This window comes from Arachis hypogaea, chromosome 12 (assembly GCF_003086295.3).
Source record: "Arachis hypogaea cultivar Tifrunner chromosome 12, arahy.Tifrunner.gnm2.J5K5, whole genome shotgun sequence".
Classification (NCBI taxonomy): Eukaryota; Viridiplantae; Streptophyta; class Magnoliopsida; order Fabales; family Fabaceae; genus Arachis; species Arachis hypogaea.
The window spans coordinates 76081738-76102855 of record NC_092047.1 but is presented as its reverse complement, the minus strand read 5'-3'; the positions used below and the strand labels follow the sequence as shown (position 1 = coordinate 76102855).

The following is a 21118-nucleotide window of genomic DNA, read 5'->3' as shown; positions in this document are numbered from 1 at the left end:
TGTTCGGTCGTGGAGGTATCATAAGCGCACGGTCATCATTATGATGCTCTGGTTCAGATTCGGATGCTATGTTCGTTTTCGAGATGGTCGTCTACCATGATAAGGTGTAGACTTCTAGGTCCCCAACAATGATGCCAATGTTCCAAGGGTTACTTGAAACTGGTTGCTTTTAGGCTTGAATGTGAGATCCAAACAACTTTAAGGGGTCTGTCTGACATCTTCTCCAACGAGGATGAATCCATTCGAGTTGTTTATGAAGAGGTAGGGGTGGTACTTGTAAGGGACTCCGATACTTAAGTTAGCAAGGGTTTAAGCAGGTTTTCTTAGGTTGGGTTTTGAATATACCTGAGGGTGTCAGTGTATTTATAGTAGAATTGATAACCACCTGAGTTCCATCTTTGTTGGTAGATGACCGTTTCCTTTTTCTAGGGAAGTCATTGAAATCTCCCTTCTAAATAAATGAGAGATATCTTAGAAGTCGGTTACTTATTTGGATAAGCAGAGCTGGTCTCTTTATCACTGTGTCCGACCTCATCAAGGTCAGATAGATGTGGATTATGTTGGATCTGTTAATTAGGTTTTATTCATTTTGGGCCTGACTAGCATTTCTGGGTCAGGGTATAAAATTGATGTTCATTTATAGTAGATTTGTCAATAAAAATAATAGGTTATATATATAATATATAGGGTAAAGTATATTTTTTGTCCCTGAAGTTTGGTAAAAGTTTTAAAAATACCCTTAAGTTTTATTTTGTATCAATTTTGTCCCAAAAGTTTTCGATTTGCATCAAATATACCCCCGACGGCTAAATTTTCAAAAAATTTAAGACCAATCTAACAATAATGCATGAAAATGATGCTTGATTTGCTTGTATTGAAGGTTGTTCTTATGAAATTGTTGTTGAATTGGTCTTAAATTTTTTGAAAAATTAGCCGCCAAGGGTATATTTGATGCAAATCGAAAACTTTTGGGACAAAATTGAAACAAAATAAAACTTAGGGGTATTTTTGAAACTTTTGTCAAACTTCAGGGACAAAAAGTATACTTTACCCTAATATATATTGGTTTTATGCTTCTATAATACTTAAAAAATACAAAGGTATAGATCAGTTCTCTCAAACTTCTCTCTAGAATGTATAGTTGCCTCATAAAATTTCAATGTGAAATGTCCAATAATTTAAATAATTGATATATCAAATGTGTCCGAAATCAACTAGCCCTCCTTTTGCACATTGGACGAACCCTTTTTTCTTTCTATCTTTTTTTACTAAGCTTTGAGCATCCAAAGCAGAAAGATAGCAACCATTGGATGAACTATTGCATACCGCTTTATTGTTTTCCATTCAAAATTGTTTTCATTTCCCCCCAATAACACACACCCTTTTTTGTTTTTTTCCTTGAGAGATTTGTTTGCGTAGAGTGCAATTGTATGTCATAATAGGCTCAAAATTTAATCCATGTTTGCCAAAAGAAATAAAGAAAGAGGAAAAAAATTAAGCAAGCTCCGGACCAGAAGGAAGTGCTTCATAACCATCATGGTGCTTTGTAGTTGTGTCTCTTTCAACTGGAATGCACTTGAGAATAGCAGATATGGGCATGCTGACTGCTCCAATTAACACACTGAGCAACCAGTGCTGCCAGTTCAGAGGTACCGTGCTCGCAAAGGTTCCCAGGAACTCGACTATGATTGCTTGAAATGCCACTGTCGAGAAAATGACAGCAAAGAATATCTTGCTGTCGAACATGCCTCTGAATATGTTTATCTTTTCAATTTCTCTGCTGTTTATCTCATTGAATACCTTGCAAAAGAAAGAGATAATGGCAAAATGAATTAACAAGTTATATTCAATTCTTAAATATATCAAGTATTTCAGGCTAAATGGTGAAGTTATGAAACATGCTAAGGGTATGTATGATTGGAAGATAAAAGCAAGGTAAATTTTATACATTAAAGTCATTTAAATACAAATTTATCCACACTTTTACACTTTTACCCCCCCCCCCCCGCCCCCCAAGCCAAACATATACCCCAAGTATTTTAGTACAAAAATACATTATGAACCGAAATTTGGGTAATCTATTGTTAATAATGTCATAGTTTTCCAAAGTGGTTAGTTATTTGTAAACACAAAAGAAGGGTGTTCATTGATACATAATTTAAGATTGAAATGAAAGTTTAAGCATTGGAATTAGGAACAACAAAACCCAAAGGTGATAGAGTATAAAAGAACTTGGAGTATTCAAAAGTCAATTTTCTTTTTGAAAACTTATCAGCTATAATTTGGATCAAGACTTCACCACATCTACCTTGCAATCTAAATATTCAGTGATACAAGTATATTTGGTTGGGATTAAAAAAGTTTTCATTAAAACTCCATCAAAACTTTCATTCAAACTCATCCATAAAACTTTTGACCACTTTTTTACCCCAATCCAATCATTTACTTCCCTCTAACAAAAAACCCCTCTAGTATCTTACAGTGCATCCGATATGGGTGGATATTGATTCTTTATTAAGAAAAAACCCACCAAAAAAAAAATTATATTGCACATGTTCTTTATAAATCTAGTAAAATCCTTCACTCCTCACCTAATTTTACTTTTCACCAAAGAAATTCCTATCTGATATATACCTGGCAAAATACAAAGGAGTTGAAGATCAAAGTGTTGAGCACTTGAGTTGCATCTGAACCAGTAAGTCCCAGTAGCCTCTTCCCATCAAAATTGAGAAGTGCAAGGACAATCAATTGATACAAACTCTGACCAAAGATGTTCCTCCACATTGGTTTGGTGATAAAACTTGCTTTTCTTCCAACCGGGGGTCTTTCCATTAGTCCATCATTGGGAGGCTCAGTAGCCAGAGCCAATGCACCCAATGTGTCCATAATCAAATTTACCCAAAGCAACTGAACAGCTGTGAGTGGTGCAGATCCTGAAAATAAAGAGCAAAAAATAATAATAGTAATAATTTATGTTCCTTGAAGGAGATACAATAAAATTTGAACGGAAAATAAAAACTTCCGTAAGTCCAACAAACCAGTGATGCATGCAGAAACAAAGTTGATAACCAGAGCAACAATATTTACAGTTAGCTGAAACTGCACAAATTTTTGTATGTTTATGTATATGGCACGTCCCCATTTGGCCACGTTAACGATAGTAGTGAAGTTATCATCCATTATAATCACATCAGCATTTTCTTTGGCAACCTGCATGAGGTATGATTTGAAACAGACAGAATGAAATAGCATTAGAATTTGGTAACGTATAACAGACAATAATATAAAATGACAGAAAATTCAAGTCAAGGATAATTCAATATTTGTGAGTGAGAATTTCATTTAGAAGAGTTTATCATGTCTTTTTCAAAAAAATAGAAACAAACCTCAGTTCCAGCGATCCCCATGGCAAGTCCAATGTCTGCCTCATGCAGTGCAGGAGCATCATTGGTTCCATCACCAGTTACAGCTACAACCTCACCAAACATATTCCTCAAATTGGATACTAAGGTGTGCTTGTCAAGCGGTAGGGAACGTGCCATTACCTGAAGGAAACCATGTTAAGAACATAAAATAAGAATCGAAAGTTGCAGTATCTTTGAACAAGAGCACAACCTGAATATTTGGTATGATATCTCTCATTTGCTCTGGCGACAAGTTTCGAAACTCTGGTCCTTCTACAGCTACACCACCCTCGATGAGTATACCACATTCTTTAGCTATGGCTCTAGCTGTATTTATGTTATCACCGGTCACCATACGGACGGTTATTCCAGCTGCTAAACAAGTTTGAACAGCTTCCCTGACCCCAGGCCGCACAGGATCCTTGATTCCTACAATTGCTATCAGAGTATAGCCATGATCAGGGATACTGTTTTCCCCTTCTGTTGCGTCTATATCTTTAACAGCCAAACAAAGAGTTCTCAGAGCTTCAGAGGCAAAATCGTTTATGACATCGTTAACTTTATTCGCCTGTTCTTCAGGAAGATCAGCAGCATTTCCATTAGAATCAATGATTTTGTCACACATTCTTAGTATTATTTCTGATGCTCCTTTGCAGAAAGCTCTGACCCCTCCATTAGGAAGACTCACAAGCACAGACATCTTCTTCCGAACTGAATTGAAAGGCTCAACCTTAATTATCTTATAGGTACTGCGCTGTGCATCAAAATCACCACCTGTGAGCAAACCAAATTCCAACAATGCTGATTCTGTTGGTGTTCCCAATATTGTGTTATTTCCGGTTTCATCCTTAACTACTTCAGAAGATGTATTTTGAAATATAGCCTGCAAAAGGATGCTCATTACTTCCTCAGGTATCTCTGTTTTCAGCTTCTCTGCACTCTCACTACCTTTGATCTCGGCCACTTTTTCGCATACCCAAATCTTGTTCACAACCATATGGTTAGTGGTCAATGTTCCTGTCTTATCTGTGCAAATGCAACTTGCAGAACCCATAGTCTCACATGCCGAAAGATGTCTCACAAGTGCCTTGTCATTCATTAATTTTTTCATTGCAAAAGCAAGACTAAGTGTCACAGCTAATGGTAATCCTTCCGGAATTGCGACAACTATTATGGTCACTGCAATAGCAAAGTAGTCCAGCAGTTTCATTGCATCATTCATAGACCAACTACCAAAGTCACCAGAGACTGCTTTCTCAACAAGAAACCTTATTGTCAACACGATAAATGTCAACACGGCAAAAGCCAACCCGATTTTACCAATAATTGTTGCAACTCCATGCAATTTCACTTGCAATGGAGTCTCCTCCTCACCTCCCTCGCTTAAAGTTTCCATCAACTTCCCCCATTCAGTCCTCATGCCAACTGTTGTAACTATCATCTTTCCCTGACCATCCTGCACTTTGGTTCCCGCAAGAAGAAAAGGTTTTTGTTCATCTATATTTACTGGTTCACTCTCACCTGACAAACTTGATTCATCAATTAGTAATGAGTATCCAGTTACAAAAACTCCATCAGCTGGAACTTGATCACCAGTTGACAAATGGACAATATCTCCGACTACCAAATCGTAGATAGAAACCTTCTGTCTCTTCCCATCCCTGGTCACCTGGACAAAGAGCTTTTTCTTCTCTTTGTCCAAATCCCTGAATTGCAAGGATTGCTGGTAGTCACTAATAGCAGTAACAGTAACAACCAAAAACACACTAAGTATGATACCAAGACCATCATAAACACCCTTTGGCCATCCTTCAGTGGGAAGCCCTATAGCTATAGAAACTAGAGCACAAACTATGAGAATGATTAGTGTTAAGTCATGCAATGCCTCCCAAACAAACATCAAGAAAGATTTTGAAGGTCTCTCCGTGTAGTGGTTAAGTCCATAAATTTGTTGCCTGTTATGTATACTATCTTGGCTAACGCCATCGTTCACGGAGACTGAGAGTTTCCTCGCAATCCCTTCAGCTCCGCCAATTTTTTTAAAATTCTTTAGATCATGGGCAGAAACAAGCGTTGCTATATCATCTGGTTCAATTCTGAAACCAGATTCTCTTGTCTTTTCCGATAGCTCGTATTCAACTGCTGAACTAATAGCTGTATGTTTAAGAGAACTGAAAAAATTTAGAAAATGTGCAAGCAGTATGTAAACCATTCTAAAACAATGATTATGTTAGAAGCACACCATTCTTTAAAAGATCTTTTGCCCGATGAACATGGACAGCAACCCGAATGCTCCTTAGTTTATGCTGTAAATAAAGATAATATGGTCAGCATTTACTACGAATCTATGGGGTTCCAGCTTCATCAAATGAGAAAAAATTGAGAGGATAATGCATTTGAAGCTGAAGGATTAAAGTAGGGGGTAAAAATTCAACACACGAAAATCTTTTTAAGTTCAATATTCAAAGCAATCTCTCTATCAATAGAGGTCATTTTGCAAGGAAGTACATCATTGAAGCAAGAGCATGCTCTAGAGAAAGAGGCACAGAGGAGAGCTACCATACAAGGATGAATGCAAGGTATGAGCAAATACAAATAGAAAATTTTGCATATATACTTTGTATGGAAATTGCAAAAATTACACTATTCGAATGTGTTGTTTTGGCAACACCATTTTACCTCTTATCAAGAGACTAGATTTTTCTTTTGGTAAAATGTCAATAAAAAAAAAAAAAAAAGGTTACGGGAGAATGTTACTCCCATATCCTCCATTCTTGGAGCAGCTTCCACAAAAGAAATCATCCGACTCTAAGTTTAAGCTGATCAAGATAAGCATGTCAACACACTGATTTACCTCTCAGAGAACATGAGATATGCTAATGATCAAATTCCTTGAAGTAAACCTAGTTAGGTTGATTTAGTAGTTAGCTCACTAGTTAACTTAAACAAGTGTTGGGATTCGAATCCTGCCTTGTACATGCAGCAATTCTTTGACTAAAGACAAACTCTTAAATGGACCTCCGATATGCAATGGATTAGTGCTTGTCTTGTGGGGTTAGGGAATATTATGGAAACCAGAATTTCTTGAAGTAAGAGACTCCCATAATGGTAGATTAAAAGAGAAGACCTTTCTCCAATGCTCCTCCCAAAAGTTTAATGTTTTATAACCTTGAGGTAGGGGTGTGCATGGCCCGGCCCGGCCCGAAGACCCGATCCGGCCCTGAACACTTTAGGGGCTATTTTGGTGTGATTTCACCGGGTAGGGGTCTCAAAAATAGATCCGGTCATTATTTCGGGTCGGGTCTGGGTCATGATTCGGGTTACCCGAAGTCGGCCCAGTGGCCCGGTCATCATACATAATTAATATTTTGTGTTATTAGTGATAGATGATAGCTATTCTTATGTGGAATTTAAGTATTGTAAATCTTAATATTTTGTATTATTAGTTATTATAAGACTATAAGTTAATGTATTATGTTTAAAATGCATAAGATTTTAGACTAATGCATAATATTGTGTTATTTATATTGATTTAAATATTTGTTGCTATTAGACAATATTAGTATTGATTATGATTATGGTTTAATTTTAGAGAAAAGTTGGTTCTTGTTATATTTTTCTAAGTGAATTTTACCATGTCAAATAATAATTGGAGTATTGGAAATTTGGATATTTTCACATGCTAGCTTATAAGAAGGTATCAAGGTAATGTAATGTTAACGGCCCAGTTTTCACCCGATTTTTACCCAGTATAATCGTGGCCCGAAAGTGTATAGGTTTCATCGGGTTTAAGGCCGGGTTCGGGTCTAATAAATAGGCCCGATATATATTTCAGGTCGAATTTAGGTCATATCAAATCCGGTTTTCACCCGACCCATGCACACTCCTACCTTAAAGAATAAGTATCCAAGGGCTAGTGGAAGTAAGTATTTAACACCTCAACCGTTCCTATCCTTGGCATACTTATATGAAAACTAGAAGAATGTCTTTGGTTTTAGTATTGTTGTATATAGTTATTGGTATTTTCCTCTTTTAGTTTTGAATTAATAGTCAAATTAGTCCTTAAAATATTTTTTCAATCAAATTGGTCTTTTAAAAATTACGAATTAATCATATCTGTCCTTCAGTTATAACACTCATAATTTTTGTCAATAATTGATAATGTGAAATGTTAACTGATAGTATACATGATACATAACATGTTCAATTAGATGTTGACTAAATATATTTACGAAAATCTATCAATTTAGTCACTAGATCATATTAGGAATAAGTATTTTGTAATTGAAGAAAATGACTAAATTAATAAACTTTCATAAACATATTTGGTCAATATCTAATTAGATATATCAAGTATTATATATGTTATTAATTAACGTTTTACAATATTAATCTTTGAAGAAAATTGTTAATGGAATGACTAGAGGACGAATATGATTAATTCGTAATTTTTTAAGGACCAATGTGATTAAAAAAAATTTTAATGATGAATTTAAAAATATCTTATTTTTTCAAGAACTAATTTAACTATTAACCCTAGTAACTTTTTAAAGATAGAAATTCAGGGACAACGATGAACAAAGTGCTTTTATTTTAGAGTAAAAATTGGTCAATTTTCGGCCTAGTGGACAAATTTCAGTATATGTTCGATTGAAGTCATCTAAAAAGTCACAGGGATATTACTATAATTACTTTAATTTGGCAATCCCAGAGACCACAATACAATTGTGAATACCAGGAAATAAAATGACTCATGTAGTCATGTATGCTTCTTTGGATTTGAGCACTTATTCTTACTGGTCTTTTGTCTTCTAAATTCAAATTCAGATTGTTGTCATTTTTTCTTTTTTTTATCTAATCAACAGTAAGTCTGCAACCAGTTATGCGCAATGATAAAAATTAAATTGTAAAGTTTGTCAATTATCTGTAACTGTTTCCAAAATTTTGTAGTTTGATAATTTTTTTTTTTTTTAAGAGGAAAAACATAAACTCAAGAGACAGCTTAAATACAACTTTCAATACTTCGTCTCTCTCATTACGGTTGTAGACCTATGGTATTTTCACAAATTTTGTTTCAGAGAGTTTTGGAGGATAGGAGTTTTAGAGGATTCAAACTCAATCATAAATCTTAACGTTCTTATTTTTCAAGTTTCACCAAATTGGGAGAATTTTTTTATCAATTTTAATTTAATTTATATCTTTATTTCTAATAAATTATTGCAATAATGTAAAATATACTAATTACAAAATAAATTATTTTAATAGAAAATAGAAAAGAAAAACATAAAAAACCTTTCATTGTTTTTTTCCTTATTTATTTTAAATCTAAGAATAAGAGGCAATATGGGTACATAAAAAATTAATCGATATATCAGTTTATATATATTATTTAATTTATTTTTAATATATATTTTTTTGTTTTAATATAAATTATTAATTTGATAGTTAACTTTTTTTTTTATGCATACCTACGAGCATTGTAAATAAGTATTGGACAGCGCCAGCTGAAGGCTTGGCGGTGGCGATGGAGTCTGGAGAGCTAGAAAGTGAAGCGGCAACTGAGTTATTCTGATCGAAGTTCGTGATTGGAGAAGGGAGGTTAGGGTGATATTGGATGCAAACAGTGATTTGGTTTAATTTAAAATTTTTATTTTTTAAATTTTAAAATTTAAAATTATTAATAATTAATTAATTATTTAATTTATAATTTTAATTTTTATTTATTATTCTATTGTTAACATTGTTTATTATTATCGTTATCTTTCTATATTTTTTCTATTAAAAGAGAGTGTTTCAGCATTCAGGTCTCAAATCTCAATTGCTGGTAAAGAGAAAGTCAGCGTTATGATAATAGTGAGCATGGTAGAATAATATTATAATAGATTGCAGATAATATACTAATGCCACTAGTCCCCTGTCGTTCATTTTTCTATGACTAACTGGCATAGGTGTTCTATTATCACTTATCAAGAATCTATCTTAGATTTCAATATAATCGACCAGGTGCACTGATCGCATCCCTCTTTTAACTGCCGACTAGCCGGCCATTGAATATAAAATACATTCCGTCACCATATTCGTTTCCTTCTGTATATAATTGGTCCATCTCATCTGACTTTTGTGTATTTTATACTTTGAGATCTATGACCAAACGTGACATAGAGCGTGACTATGCAATTATCTCACTCATTCATCGAGAGATGCCTGAATTATATTAAGCATTTAGAAAGCAAGGTAAAATAATACTACACCCGAGGAAAAAGAGTTAAATAATAGAATACAGACACCGATTAGTCTAAAAATAAAATGGTTTGAACAGTATGTATGAGATTCTCAGTTCTAATCTAGTTACGAAAAATTAATACGCAGTTATTTTCGTATAAAATTAATAATTGAGAGAATAATTAAATAATAATTTAATTAAATCTGTTAAATTATTTAATAATTTTTTATTATTAATTTTATATAAAAATAAATACATATAAGTATTTACTAATAAAAAATAGGTTAACATATTAAAAGATGGTTTTCCTCAAATTATGTACAGAGAATCTTAGTATGTTTGGTTTGTTAAAATATTCATTTTTTTTTTTTTTGGTCAAGGTTAAAATATTCATTTTAAATACTTTTGAAAAGAGTAAGTATTGGATAAAAATATGACATTGGCCTGCTAAATTAAAGTTGTTGGGTTACTGACTCAAAAAGTTAGTTTATAAACTAAAATCGATGGTTCTCTAACTCTTTTTCTTTTAAAAATAGGGTTGAACACAGATCAGATCGGACCGGATATAGTCTAAAATTCTATCCGATTCGCATTGTATTCATCGGATTGGATCAGATATGATATCCGTATCTTTTTAGGCCAAATCTAATCCGATCCGCATAATTAAAAAAAAACTATTTTAAGATTCTATTTAATTATTTTTACAAAAAAATACCCATAAAATTTATTTTTCACCTATTTAAGTTTATTTACTCCTAAAATATTATCAATAAAAATTTTTTTGAATAACAAAAAAAAAATAATAACACAAGATTTAAGTTTAATTATTCTAAGTTGAAGTACAACATAAAAAATTAAAAACAAGATATCATAAAATTCATAAAATAACACATTAAAATTCATATCACATTAGGGTTTACTTTCTTAAACTATGCTATTTATATGAGACGTGTGGATATGCGGATTTATGGATCGGATCTGCAGATATCACTGCTAAATCCACAATCCGATCCTACTATAGTGCGGATCAAATCTGATCCGATCCGATGGCTCTGCGGATCAGATAATATCCACAAGATTCGGATCGGATGCGGATAATTACCGCAGATATTATCCAATCCATGTGCAGTCCTATTTAAAAATAAGACATTAAATCAGGAGATGAAGACATTATTATTTTATCATTTTAATAATTTTATTTTTTATAATTTTTTAAAGTTAAATACTTATATTATATTTTGAGTAATTTTTTTATGTTTCTAAAACAACAGAAGTAAAAAATAAACAGTAATTCTGCATTTTATGAGAAAAGCAAAAACAATTGAAGAGAGAAAAAATTTAAAAAATAAGATTACAAATTTATTTCTACATGTTTTTGAAACAAAAAATTTAATTCATTTAGAAAATAGAAACTTCCAATTATTGTACGAATTTTTATGAGACTTTTTTTTTTTTATTGTACTACACTAAATATAAGATTAAATTATATTGTGATTATCATTTGTTGGATCTAAACATTTAATTTAATTTTGAAATAAAAAAGTGTACTGGATGTAAAATACTACATATGTAATCTAAAATAATATGTTATGCATATTATTTGTTATTATTACAATAAAAATTTTTTAATTAAAATACTTACATTTTTATATGTTTTAGATAAATATACATTATAAATGTATCACATTTCTTGTGTACAAAAATGATAACAAAAAAAAAAAACAAGTTTCTATAACGTATTTTATTTGGAAACGAGACAATGACAAAAACAAACTTCTGCATATCAAACTAAATAAGAGAGAATTTTTCGTTATTTATCAAGTTTACAAATATGTGATACATCACATACATGTAAAAATTTTTTATATATCTAAATATGATATTATTTTAATTATTTTAAAATTATAAAAATCCCCAAAAATGTTCATATTTTTAAAGAGCAAAATGTGAACTCAAAATTAAGAACATAAAATAAAATAAAAATCAATGAGATAGAATCGCTACGTGTATCTGTTACAAATTTATGTGGCTTAGGGAACTAGGGAAGTCACATTTTAATTATAAATCAAGTCATGCTAGAAAATGAAAATAATTTATTTGTCTATAACACATACAAAATGGCAAGATGCATTCATATTTATCAAGCATATAAATGACGAAGATGAAAGAACACCTTTAAATAAATATTTAAAATAACATTATTGAAAATAATACTATGTAGACAATTTTATTAAGTTATAATGACTAGTTATTACATTATATATATATTGGCTTACTCACCAGTCACCACTGCAAAAGCAACAGCAATGACCCCCAACAGATATATAAATCCGCAAAGTGGGTCAGTGACTTGGTACTTAGTAGTGGATACTGGATTTTGACGTCAACATCGAAGATTTTCCTGTTCTCTATTTATTTATTGCATTTTGGCAAAGACTTAATTTTCTTTTACTCTGAAAATTTTTTCTAACCAAATCACTAAAGATATTCTTTTAATATCTCGTGTAGTTTTGACATGTAAAAAAAAATTGACAAAACATCTAGTAAAAAAAATAGATAAAATAGAAGATAGATAATGGATAAAAAGTCAATGGAGACTTAAAAAAATTATTTATGAAGTGGTCAAATAAAATTTATATATAAACTGTCTTTTTATAGACATTATATATATAGATTTTAATGGTGTTGTTTAATTCATGTAGCTCATCCCATTTAATAAGACAAAGTTTTGTTATTTGTTGTTGTTATATTATTTTGCTATATACTTTAACGATGATTTTGCAACTATTATAATAATAATAATAATAATAATAATAATAATAATAATAATAATATTATTATTATTATTATTATTATTATTATTATTATTATTATGTTTTGAGTACCCTAATAACCTTTGAGAATGGTGAAGTCTAATGCATCATTAGGTGTTCGACTTGTATTTGTATTTTCTTATTGTCTTTTAAAAATTAAAAAATAAAAATTCCTAAGAACCTTATCTTTTTCATGAAAATATGGACGAGGTTCAGCTAGGTTTGTCTTTTCACAAATAAACTTTTCTTTTAAACTTTAGCATTCCGCATAGAAGGATATGGGTATCATGTAGCAGAACCGTTTCTAAAAATAACGTAACAGGCCAGGGGACCGAGTATGGAGTATGGACCATCAATATTAATGCCAATGAATATTGATCAGAGCCTCCGCAACTTGGATATTTAGTCAAACAGAAATAAACCTCACGTTATCCTCCCACTCCTGCTCACAAATAAAAAGCTAATATCTAAAATTCTCTCTAGCAATCGATTCTCTAATACCCTGTGGTTCAACCACTATGACAACTTTTTTTTGTTTAAAGGTGCAACCCTGAACTAGTGGATCCACTGTTAGAAGGAGACTAATTTCCTTCTTAAAAAATAATAATAATGAAAAACCTAATTTCCTTCTCTTTGTAGCAGTATCTTTAGGAGTAAGAGTGATAAAATGTCGAAGTCATCGATGAATAGTGTTAATTAATTTAAAAATAATTTGTATTATTAATTATTAATATAAAAAATTATTTAAAATATTTTATATAATAAAAAATATTTAAAATATTTGATTAAAATTAATAAAAAATTAATTTATATTTTAATAAAAATAAAATATTAAAACATAATTGCAATTCATTTATATGATTTGTAGTTTGTATCTAAAGGCACTTACATCTAGAGAACCAGAACTATGAAATATCTCCTATAAACAAAAAATAAAAATAAACATAAAAAAAGGTAAAATAGATGGATTTTCCAACATTTACTAGTATTGGTAATTTTATAAGTTTTTTTTAAATAAATAATTTAATTATTTTATTTACAAAATTATGTAATTAATATCGTATTTATTAATTTACATTACATGATTTATCTAGTTTATAGTGTATCTCATTTACACTATAAACTAAATAAGCCAAGTTTTGTTGTATGCTAATTTGTAAATGAGATATTTAGAATTAAAAAAAAATACATATTTCATTTATAGTATAAACGAAATACATTTATAATTATCTTGCTGTGTAAACAACGATATATATGTATTATTATAAAAAAATTATAATTAAAATAATATAAATAATTCAAATTTTTAATGCGTAATTAATACTAAAAAATTTGGTAAAAGAGATTAAAACAAAGAATATGTTTAAATTTAGTACTCAAAAAGAGTACATAAAAAATTTTAGATTAAATTATAGATCGAATTCAATCCAAATCGATATATAATTTAATCTAAAATTTTTTATGTATTTTTTTAGTATTAATTGTTTAAATATATCTTTTATTTTAATCTCTTTCACTAACCTTTTAAATATTAATTCATCCTAAAAATTCATAATTAGCTTGTTTAATATGTATCAGTGTAAATGAAATAAACCATGTGATAAATTATATATTTAAAAAATAATTAAATTATTTATTTGAAAAACAAATCCAGCTTTATAAAGAAAGGAAAAAATGGTTTATACTTAAACGTTGGATCACAACATAGCGTTTTCCACCAGCTTCTTTTCAACGTTCCTAATAAATCATAACTAACTATCTATCCTACTTTACTAGTGTTTGATTCGTTTTCTAATTGAAATAAGATTTCAACTAGCTATAAAAAATAAAAATAAAAATAAAAAAACTAATGTTTAGTTCTCGTAAATCGCACACAATAACACAAACTGAAAGTGCATTAAGAGAGAGAAAGAGAGATGGAACCTGTATTTTCTTCTTCTTCTCCTCGGCGAGTGTTAGTTTAACGAGATCTACAACATTGCGGAACCTCCTGCGGCGATTCTTGATGACCCAGGCTGAGACCGCAGATCTCCATCTACTTAGTGCTTCGATGGAACGATCCTTCGGTTCCAATTCGAACTCCTTCAAATAGTTATCCATTGGTGTGAAATCCAAATCACGCAGTTTGAATAACCAACCTCGCAGAATAACGCGATGTTTTAGGGTGGTTTTCAGTAGTACGGTGAGTGAGTGGGGTGGTTTTTCTGCTTGACTTGTTAGGAATATAGTTAAAGGAAAAGGAAAGAAAAGGTAACCTTGCGGAGGGAGGTCGAAGGAAATAATGTTAAATAAAGGACAAAATCAAAGTTAATTAATTAATTGGACATTACGAGGGGAGATAGAGGTAGTAACGAAATATTGCGTTATTGGTCTTAGGTGTCGCTTATCTTCAAAATGTTTGAAAAAGAAAATTAAAGTTTTTTATATTCCAGTAATTTGAGTCCAGCTAGGATAAAACACTCAAATATAAAAAATATTATGTGGATGTCTCCATGTATGTAATTATATAAATCGAACTAAGCAAATTCGATTTTCAAGTTATGGTAGTAAATCAAATTGGGTGTATCGATTTATATTGTAATGTTGTGTTAATTATAAATCGAATTGAGTGTACTCAATTAGATAAATTAGACCTATTCAATTTACATGATGCAATAATAAGACGAAATAAACCAATTCAATTCTAGTAAATCGAATGAGTTTGTATCCATTTACTCCTTGTTATTAGTCACCTAATAAATCGAATGGGATTGTTTTGATTGGGTTAATCAATAAATGGAATGCACATAGTTTGATTTACAAGTATTTACAACCTACATAAATGCATTTATGTTAATTTGATTTACTAGGGTGCAAATGTATATAAAAAGGAATTGAAATTAATTTATTTTTGGTAATTCTATACTAAAATTAATTTTAATAATATGAATATTGTTTGGATAATATTAATTAAAATCACTTTTAGAGAGATAATTACTAAAAAAATATAATATTAAATTATTATCTTTTTAAATATATTTAATTTTTTATATATTTTTTTAGTATATTTTTTATATTATATAATATTTTTTTAGTACTCTATTTTAGTATGTTATAATTTTTTACTATTATAATAAAATTAATATTTATTTATTGACTTAAAAATAACATATAAAAATTGATAACTTTTAAGTACTCTTTTTTATAATAAAAATTCGAATATTAATACACACTTGTATTATATATTAATACACAAGTATAACAAGTGTGTATATAAACACATATATTATATATTAATACATAATTGTTTTGATTTACATACAACAAGCCCCTAAGTAGGAATTGCGCATAATAATTGCCAGTGTTAGGATTTTTTAGTGCTCTGTTAGAGTTTTTCAGTGCTAGGGTTTTTTAACGGAGTTTCTACTGCCATCAAAGTTACATTGTCAAAGTCAATTAAATCTCAATACATGTCTATGTAATCTGCATGGCTGAGACAACAAGGGATGAAGATCGGACCGAGGAACACAACCGGAAAGGAGGTAGGAATGTGATTCTACTAGAAGAGGCAGACATATCAGAAGGTATTAACGCTTGCTCCAATAGCCTCTATGGCAGACTCTTTGCTTCCAAAACCTTCTCAATTGGAACCATGGGGAATGCTTTAAAGGCTATATGGGGAAACGCGGAAGGATTTAGCGTGAGTGACAAAAGGGATAATTTCTTCCAATTCTTTTTTAATAAAGAAGTGGATGTCTTGCGTGTTGAACGTGGTTCTCCATGGCTATTCAAAGATTATGTGCTCCATGTCAAGAGATGGAAGGAAGATCAGAACTGTGATGAAGATATTATTTCCAATTTTTCAGTTTGGGTTCAATTTTGGGGTTTGCCAGAATCGTTTAAAACCCTCGAAGTTGGACGTAAATTGGGAGAGAAACTGGGCACAGTGTTGGAGGTAGGTAAATTTCAGATGCGAGGCAGAGAAACTAGAATTGTGAAGACCAAAATCAATATTGATGTTGCCAGGTAAGTGAGAGATCAGTTAATAGTGGCAGGACCTAATAAAAAGGAGGTAGAAGTGGCACTGCGCTATGAGAGACTTGGAAAGTTCTGTACCTATTGCGTAAAATTGGGGCACGAGGTGAAAAACTGCCATGATCTGCTGAAGGACACAGAGAGTGATATGGTAAAAGAGGATGACATTGGCGAATGGGTTAAAGCCAGCCAAGTGGGAACGCGAATCTACTCTGAAGGAGAAAAAACATTCAACAATTCAACCCAAAACCAGAATAAGGCCACTCAACGTAAGAAAAAATCGGTCTTAAACTACTTATTGGAAGAATTTACAGGGATGTCAATGCAAGAAGAGAAACAAAGTTTGAAACCACAAGACACTGGTAACAGGGCAGCACCTGAGTCACCTCAATCAGCCAATTCTAGAACAGAATGCATGGAGGTTATCATAACTGGTCAGTCCAATACCAAGGAGGATGAAGGGCAGCTTATGCAATTCGCTATTGGGCAGTGTCTCACCACAGAGAAAGGTAGGAAGTGGAAAAGGTTAGCAAGACAAGGTGCTGCAGAGTCAGATACTAAAAGTGAACCCAAAAAAGGTTGATGAGTGGTATAGCAGAAGGATCTACAAAGAAAGTAAGAACAGAGGATGAAAATGCAGTTGAACAGATGGTGGAGGGTGCCAGCCTACAAATGGCACCCAAGGCGCCATGAGAACTATAGTTTGGAATTGTCGGAGTTTGGGGAGACCCCTGACAATTCACACCTTAAAAGGGATCTGTAAATCCCACTCCCCCGAGATTGTGTTTATAAGTGAAACAAAGAACCAATCTCGATAGGTGGAAGCAAAACTTCGGGTATGCGGCTACGAAAACTGGCATATTGTTAACCCGGCAGGAGTGGCAGGAGGACTTGTGCTAGCTTGGAAGGACAGCATCAGTGTTCAAATTATTAGCAGTGGAGAATTCTTTGTGGCAGCCGAAATTAAGGAAGTCGGAAGCAGTGAGGTATGGGTGTTCATTGGTGTCTATTTGAGTTGTTCGAAACAAATTCAATCCTTTCAGTTTGAGGAGCTTACAACAATGAGCCAACACCTGGAAGGAAAAGTGGTAATAGCAGGCGATTTTAACACTATAAAAAGTCAAGCGGAAAAGGAGGGTGGAGGCCAAAAATCAGCAAACACCATTGCAACATTCACTAATTTTATTGACAGTAACAAATTAGTGGATATTGGAATGGTGGGGCGCCCTTTCACGTGGACAAATCGAAGACAAGGAGAGGATTTGGTGAAGGAGAGGCTTGACCGCTATTTAGTTGGGATGGAATGAAAGTTGAAGTTTCCGAATGCAGTAGTGCACAGGCTCACAGAGTCAGGCTCGGATCATGCTCCAATTTTGATGGAAATCGAACTTCAATCCTGGCAAAGTAAAAGGAGGTTTAAATACCAGGAACGTTGGTGTGGAGAAGAGGATGTCAAGAGAATTGTCAGTGAAGTGTGGAGAATGGAAGTTGTAGGCTCGGCTATGTTCTCCTTGGCCCAAAAGTTGAAAGTTTGTAGACATAGATTAGTTCAATGGCAGAAAACTCACAAAGCAAACTCTCGGAAAGAAATTGAGGACCTTCAAGATAAACTAGAGGAGTTACGGGTGGCTGGAATCAATGGGGGAGATGAGGTTACCAGTTTGGAGGAGAAGTTGGAGCTGGCATATTTAAAAGAAGAGAGCTATTGGCGAGAAAAATCTAGAGTCAAATGGCTAAAAGAAGGAGATCAGAACACTAGATTCTTTCACTAGAAATTTCAATCAAGGATGCGAAGGAACAGAATTTGGAGATTAGTAGGGAGGGACAATGAGATTGCATCGAAACCGGAGGATATTGCAAAAGTAGCTGAAGACTACTTTTGCGATATTTTTACTTCTTCTTGTTCGGCTGATCCAAATCCATACTTAGAGGATTTGGAGCCTAAGGTTACAGCTTCCATGAACCGTAGGCTCCAAAGGCCAGTAACTATAGACGAGGTCAAAAGAGCTACATTTAGTGTTCATGCTCAGAGTGCTCCTGGTGATGACGGGTTTACAGCTAAGTTTTTTCACTTTTTCTGGGATATAGTTGGAGGTGACGTTTTTAAGGCAGTGAGAAGTTTCTTTCATAGTGGCAGAATTCTAAAAAGCTTTAATCTTACTCAAATTTGTTTGATTCCAAAGGTGCCAGATGCCAGTGACATGACTCAGGTACGACCGATTAGTTTGTCTTCAGTTATGTATAAAATTATTTCTAAAGTTATGGTGCACCGATTACAAGGTATTATGAATAAAATTATAAGCCAAAATCAGAGTGCGTTTCTCAAAGGTAGACTCATTTCAGATAATATTCTAATTGCCTACGAATGTATGCACTATTTGAAAAATAAGAGAAATGGGGCAGAGCATGAGATGGCTATTAAACTAGACATGAGCAAGGCTTATGATAGGGTTAAATGGAATTTTTATGGTATATTATGGATAAGCTGGGCTTTGATGCTAAATGGATTAACTGGACTAAGGAATTGGTAACGACTGTTTCTTACTCTGTCGTTGTGGAAGGTCAACCTTTTGGCTATTTTAGGCCAAATAGGGGCATCCGACAGGGTGACCCCCTATCTCCATATCTCTTTCTTTTTTGTGCAGAAGGGCTTTCTTTCTTGCTACACAAGGCAGAGCAAAACAGATTAATTCAAGGAGTTCAAGTTAATCGGAGATGCCAAACAGTTAATCACCTTTTGTTTGCTGATGATTCAATCCTTTTTTGCAAGAGCGCACCTAATACAAGCCAAAGTATTCTAGAATTGCTAGAGATCTATGAGGGTTTCAGTGGGAAAAAAGTCAATTTGAATAAGTCGGCTATCTTTTTTAGTCACAACACACCTCAGAACACAAGACTAGCAGTTGCTCAGACACTAAATATTGAACATATCGGAGCACAAGACAAATACCTAGGACTGCCCTCTATAATTCAAAAATCAAAGAAAGCAACCTTTGGAGCTATCAAGGATAAAGTTCAGAAGAGGATTATGGGTTGAAAAAGAAGTCTATTATCATCAGGTGGCAGGCACACGCTATTGAGAGCGGTGGGGGAGGCGATTTCTATTTATACACTCTCTTGTTTCAAGCTCCCGAACATGCTGTTGACTGAGATTCATAGCATGCTCTCGCAATTTTGGTGGGGTCAAAAAGGCGCAAAACGAAGAATGGTTTGGATTAAATGGGACACAATGACGAGACTGAAGAAAGATGGAGGGCTGGGGATCAAGGACCTAAGGGCGCAAAATTTGGCTTTATTGGGCAAGCAATGTTGGCATCTAATGAAATACCCTAATTCTACTCTATCAAGAATGCTCAAAGCTAAATATTTCAGATATACAGATTTCCTACATGCAGAGATAGGAAGTTGGTATGCGAAATTGTTACTCAGGTTGTGAATTATTGTTCGAAATTGATTCCCTGGTGATGGCACCAAAAACGGATGCACAGAACCATGGTCTAAACATATCTTCACAACTTCGCATAACTAACCAGCAAGTGCACTGGGTCGTCCAAGTAATAAACCTTACGTGAGTAAGGGTCGATCCCACGGAGATTGTTGGTATGAAGCAAGCTATGGTCACCTTGTAAATCTCAGTCAGGCGGATATAAAATAGTTATGGAGTTTTCGAAATTAATAATAAAAGAAGGATAGAAATACTTATGTAAATTATTGGTGAGAATTTCAGATAAGCGTATGGAGATACCTTCGTTCCTTTGAACCTCTGCTTTCCTGCTGTCTTCTTCCAATCAGTCTTACTCCTTTCCATGGCTGGCTTTATGCAAGGGCATCACCGTTGTCAGTGGCTACATCCCCTCCTCTTGTGAAAATGGTCCAAGATGCCCTGTCACGGCACGGCTAATCATCTGAGGTTCCCGATCATGCTGGAATAGGATTCACCCTCCTTTTGCGTCTGTCACTACGCCCAGCACTCGCGAGTTTGAAGCTCGTCACAGTCATTTAATCATTGAATCCTACTTGGAATACCACAGACAAGGTTTAGACTTTCCAGATTCTCTTGAATGCCGCCATCATTCTAGCTTACACCACGAAGATTCCGATTAAGAGATCTAAGAGACACTCATTCAATCTAAGGTAGAACGGAGGTGGTTGTCAGGCACGAGTTCATAGGGAATGATGATGATTGTCACGTTCATCACATTCAGGTTGAAGTGCGAATGAATATCTTAGAAGCGAAATAAGATGAATTGAATAGAAAACAGTAGTACTTTGCATTAATCTTTGAGGAACAGCAGAGCTCCACACCTTAATCTATGGAGTGCAGAAACTCTACCGTTGAAAATACATAAGTGATAATGGAGTTCATTGGTCTCGGCCCCAGAGGGGAACCGGAGTAACCAAGACTACTATGATCCAAAGATAAAACTCAGGATGTCTAATACAATAGTAAAAAGTCCTATTTATAATAAACTAGCTATTAGGGTTTACAGAAGTAAGTAATTGATGCATAAACCCACTTTCGGGGCCCACTTGGTGTGTGCTTGGGCTGAGCTTGAAGTCTACACGTGGAGAGGTCATTCTTGGAGTTGAACGCCAGCTTTTGTGCCATTTTGGGCGTTGAACTCCACTTTGCAACTTGTTTCTGGCGCTGGACGCCAGAATTG

The 21118-nt window shown here is 33.2% G+C and overlaps 2 protein-coding genes across 5 annotated transcripts; one reads left to right on the top strand and one right to left on the bottom strand.

Annotated features, from left to right (window-relative positions):
- Positions 1-1306: 1306 nt before the first annotated feature.
- Positions 1307-14836, bottom strand: LOC112727546 (calcium-transporting ATPase 4, plasma membrane-type). 4 transcript variants are annotated; one of them, XM_025777340.3, is made up of 7 exons: positions 14364-14836; positions 5647-5710; positions 3616-5558; positions 3387-3545; positions 3039-3210; positions 2635-2933; positions 1307-1800 (listed from the first exon to the last, which is right to left on the bottom strand). In XM_025777340.3, exons 1-7 carry the CDS (start codon positions 14538-14540, stop codon positions 1495-1497), a joined length of 3120 nt encoding a protein of 1039 aa, XP_025633125.1. In that variant the 5' UTR covers positions 14541-14836; the 3' UTR covers positions 1307-1494. The 4 variants fall into 4 exon arrangements, with proteins under 4 accessions (XP_025633125.1, XP_072065501.1, XP_072065500.1 ...); XM_072209400.1 differs by lacking the exon at positions 14364-14836 and adding an exon at positions 6259-6542; XM_072209399.1 differs by lacking the exon at positions 14364-14836 and adding an exon at positions 6084-6490.
- Positions 14837-15906: 1070 nt separating this feature from the next.
- LOC112730140 (uncharacterized) lies at positions 15907-16449 on the top strand. The gene has a single exon (XM_025780244.1). It carries the CDS (start codon positions 15907-15909, stop codon positions 16447-16449), a length of 543 nt encoding a protein of 180 aa, XP_025636029.1.
- The last annotated feature ends 4669 nt before the right edge of the window (positions 16450-21118 follow it).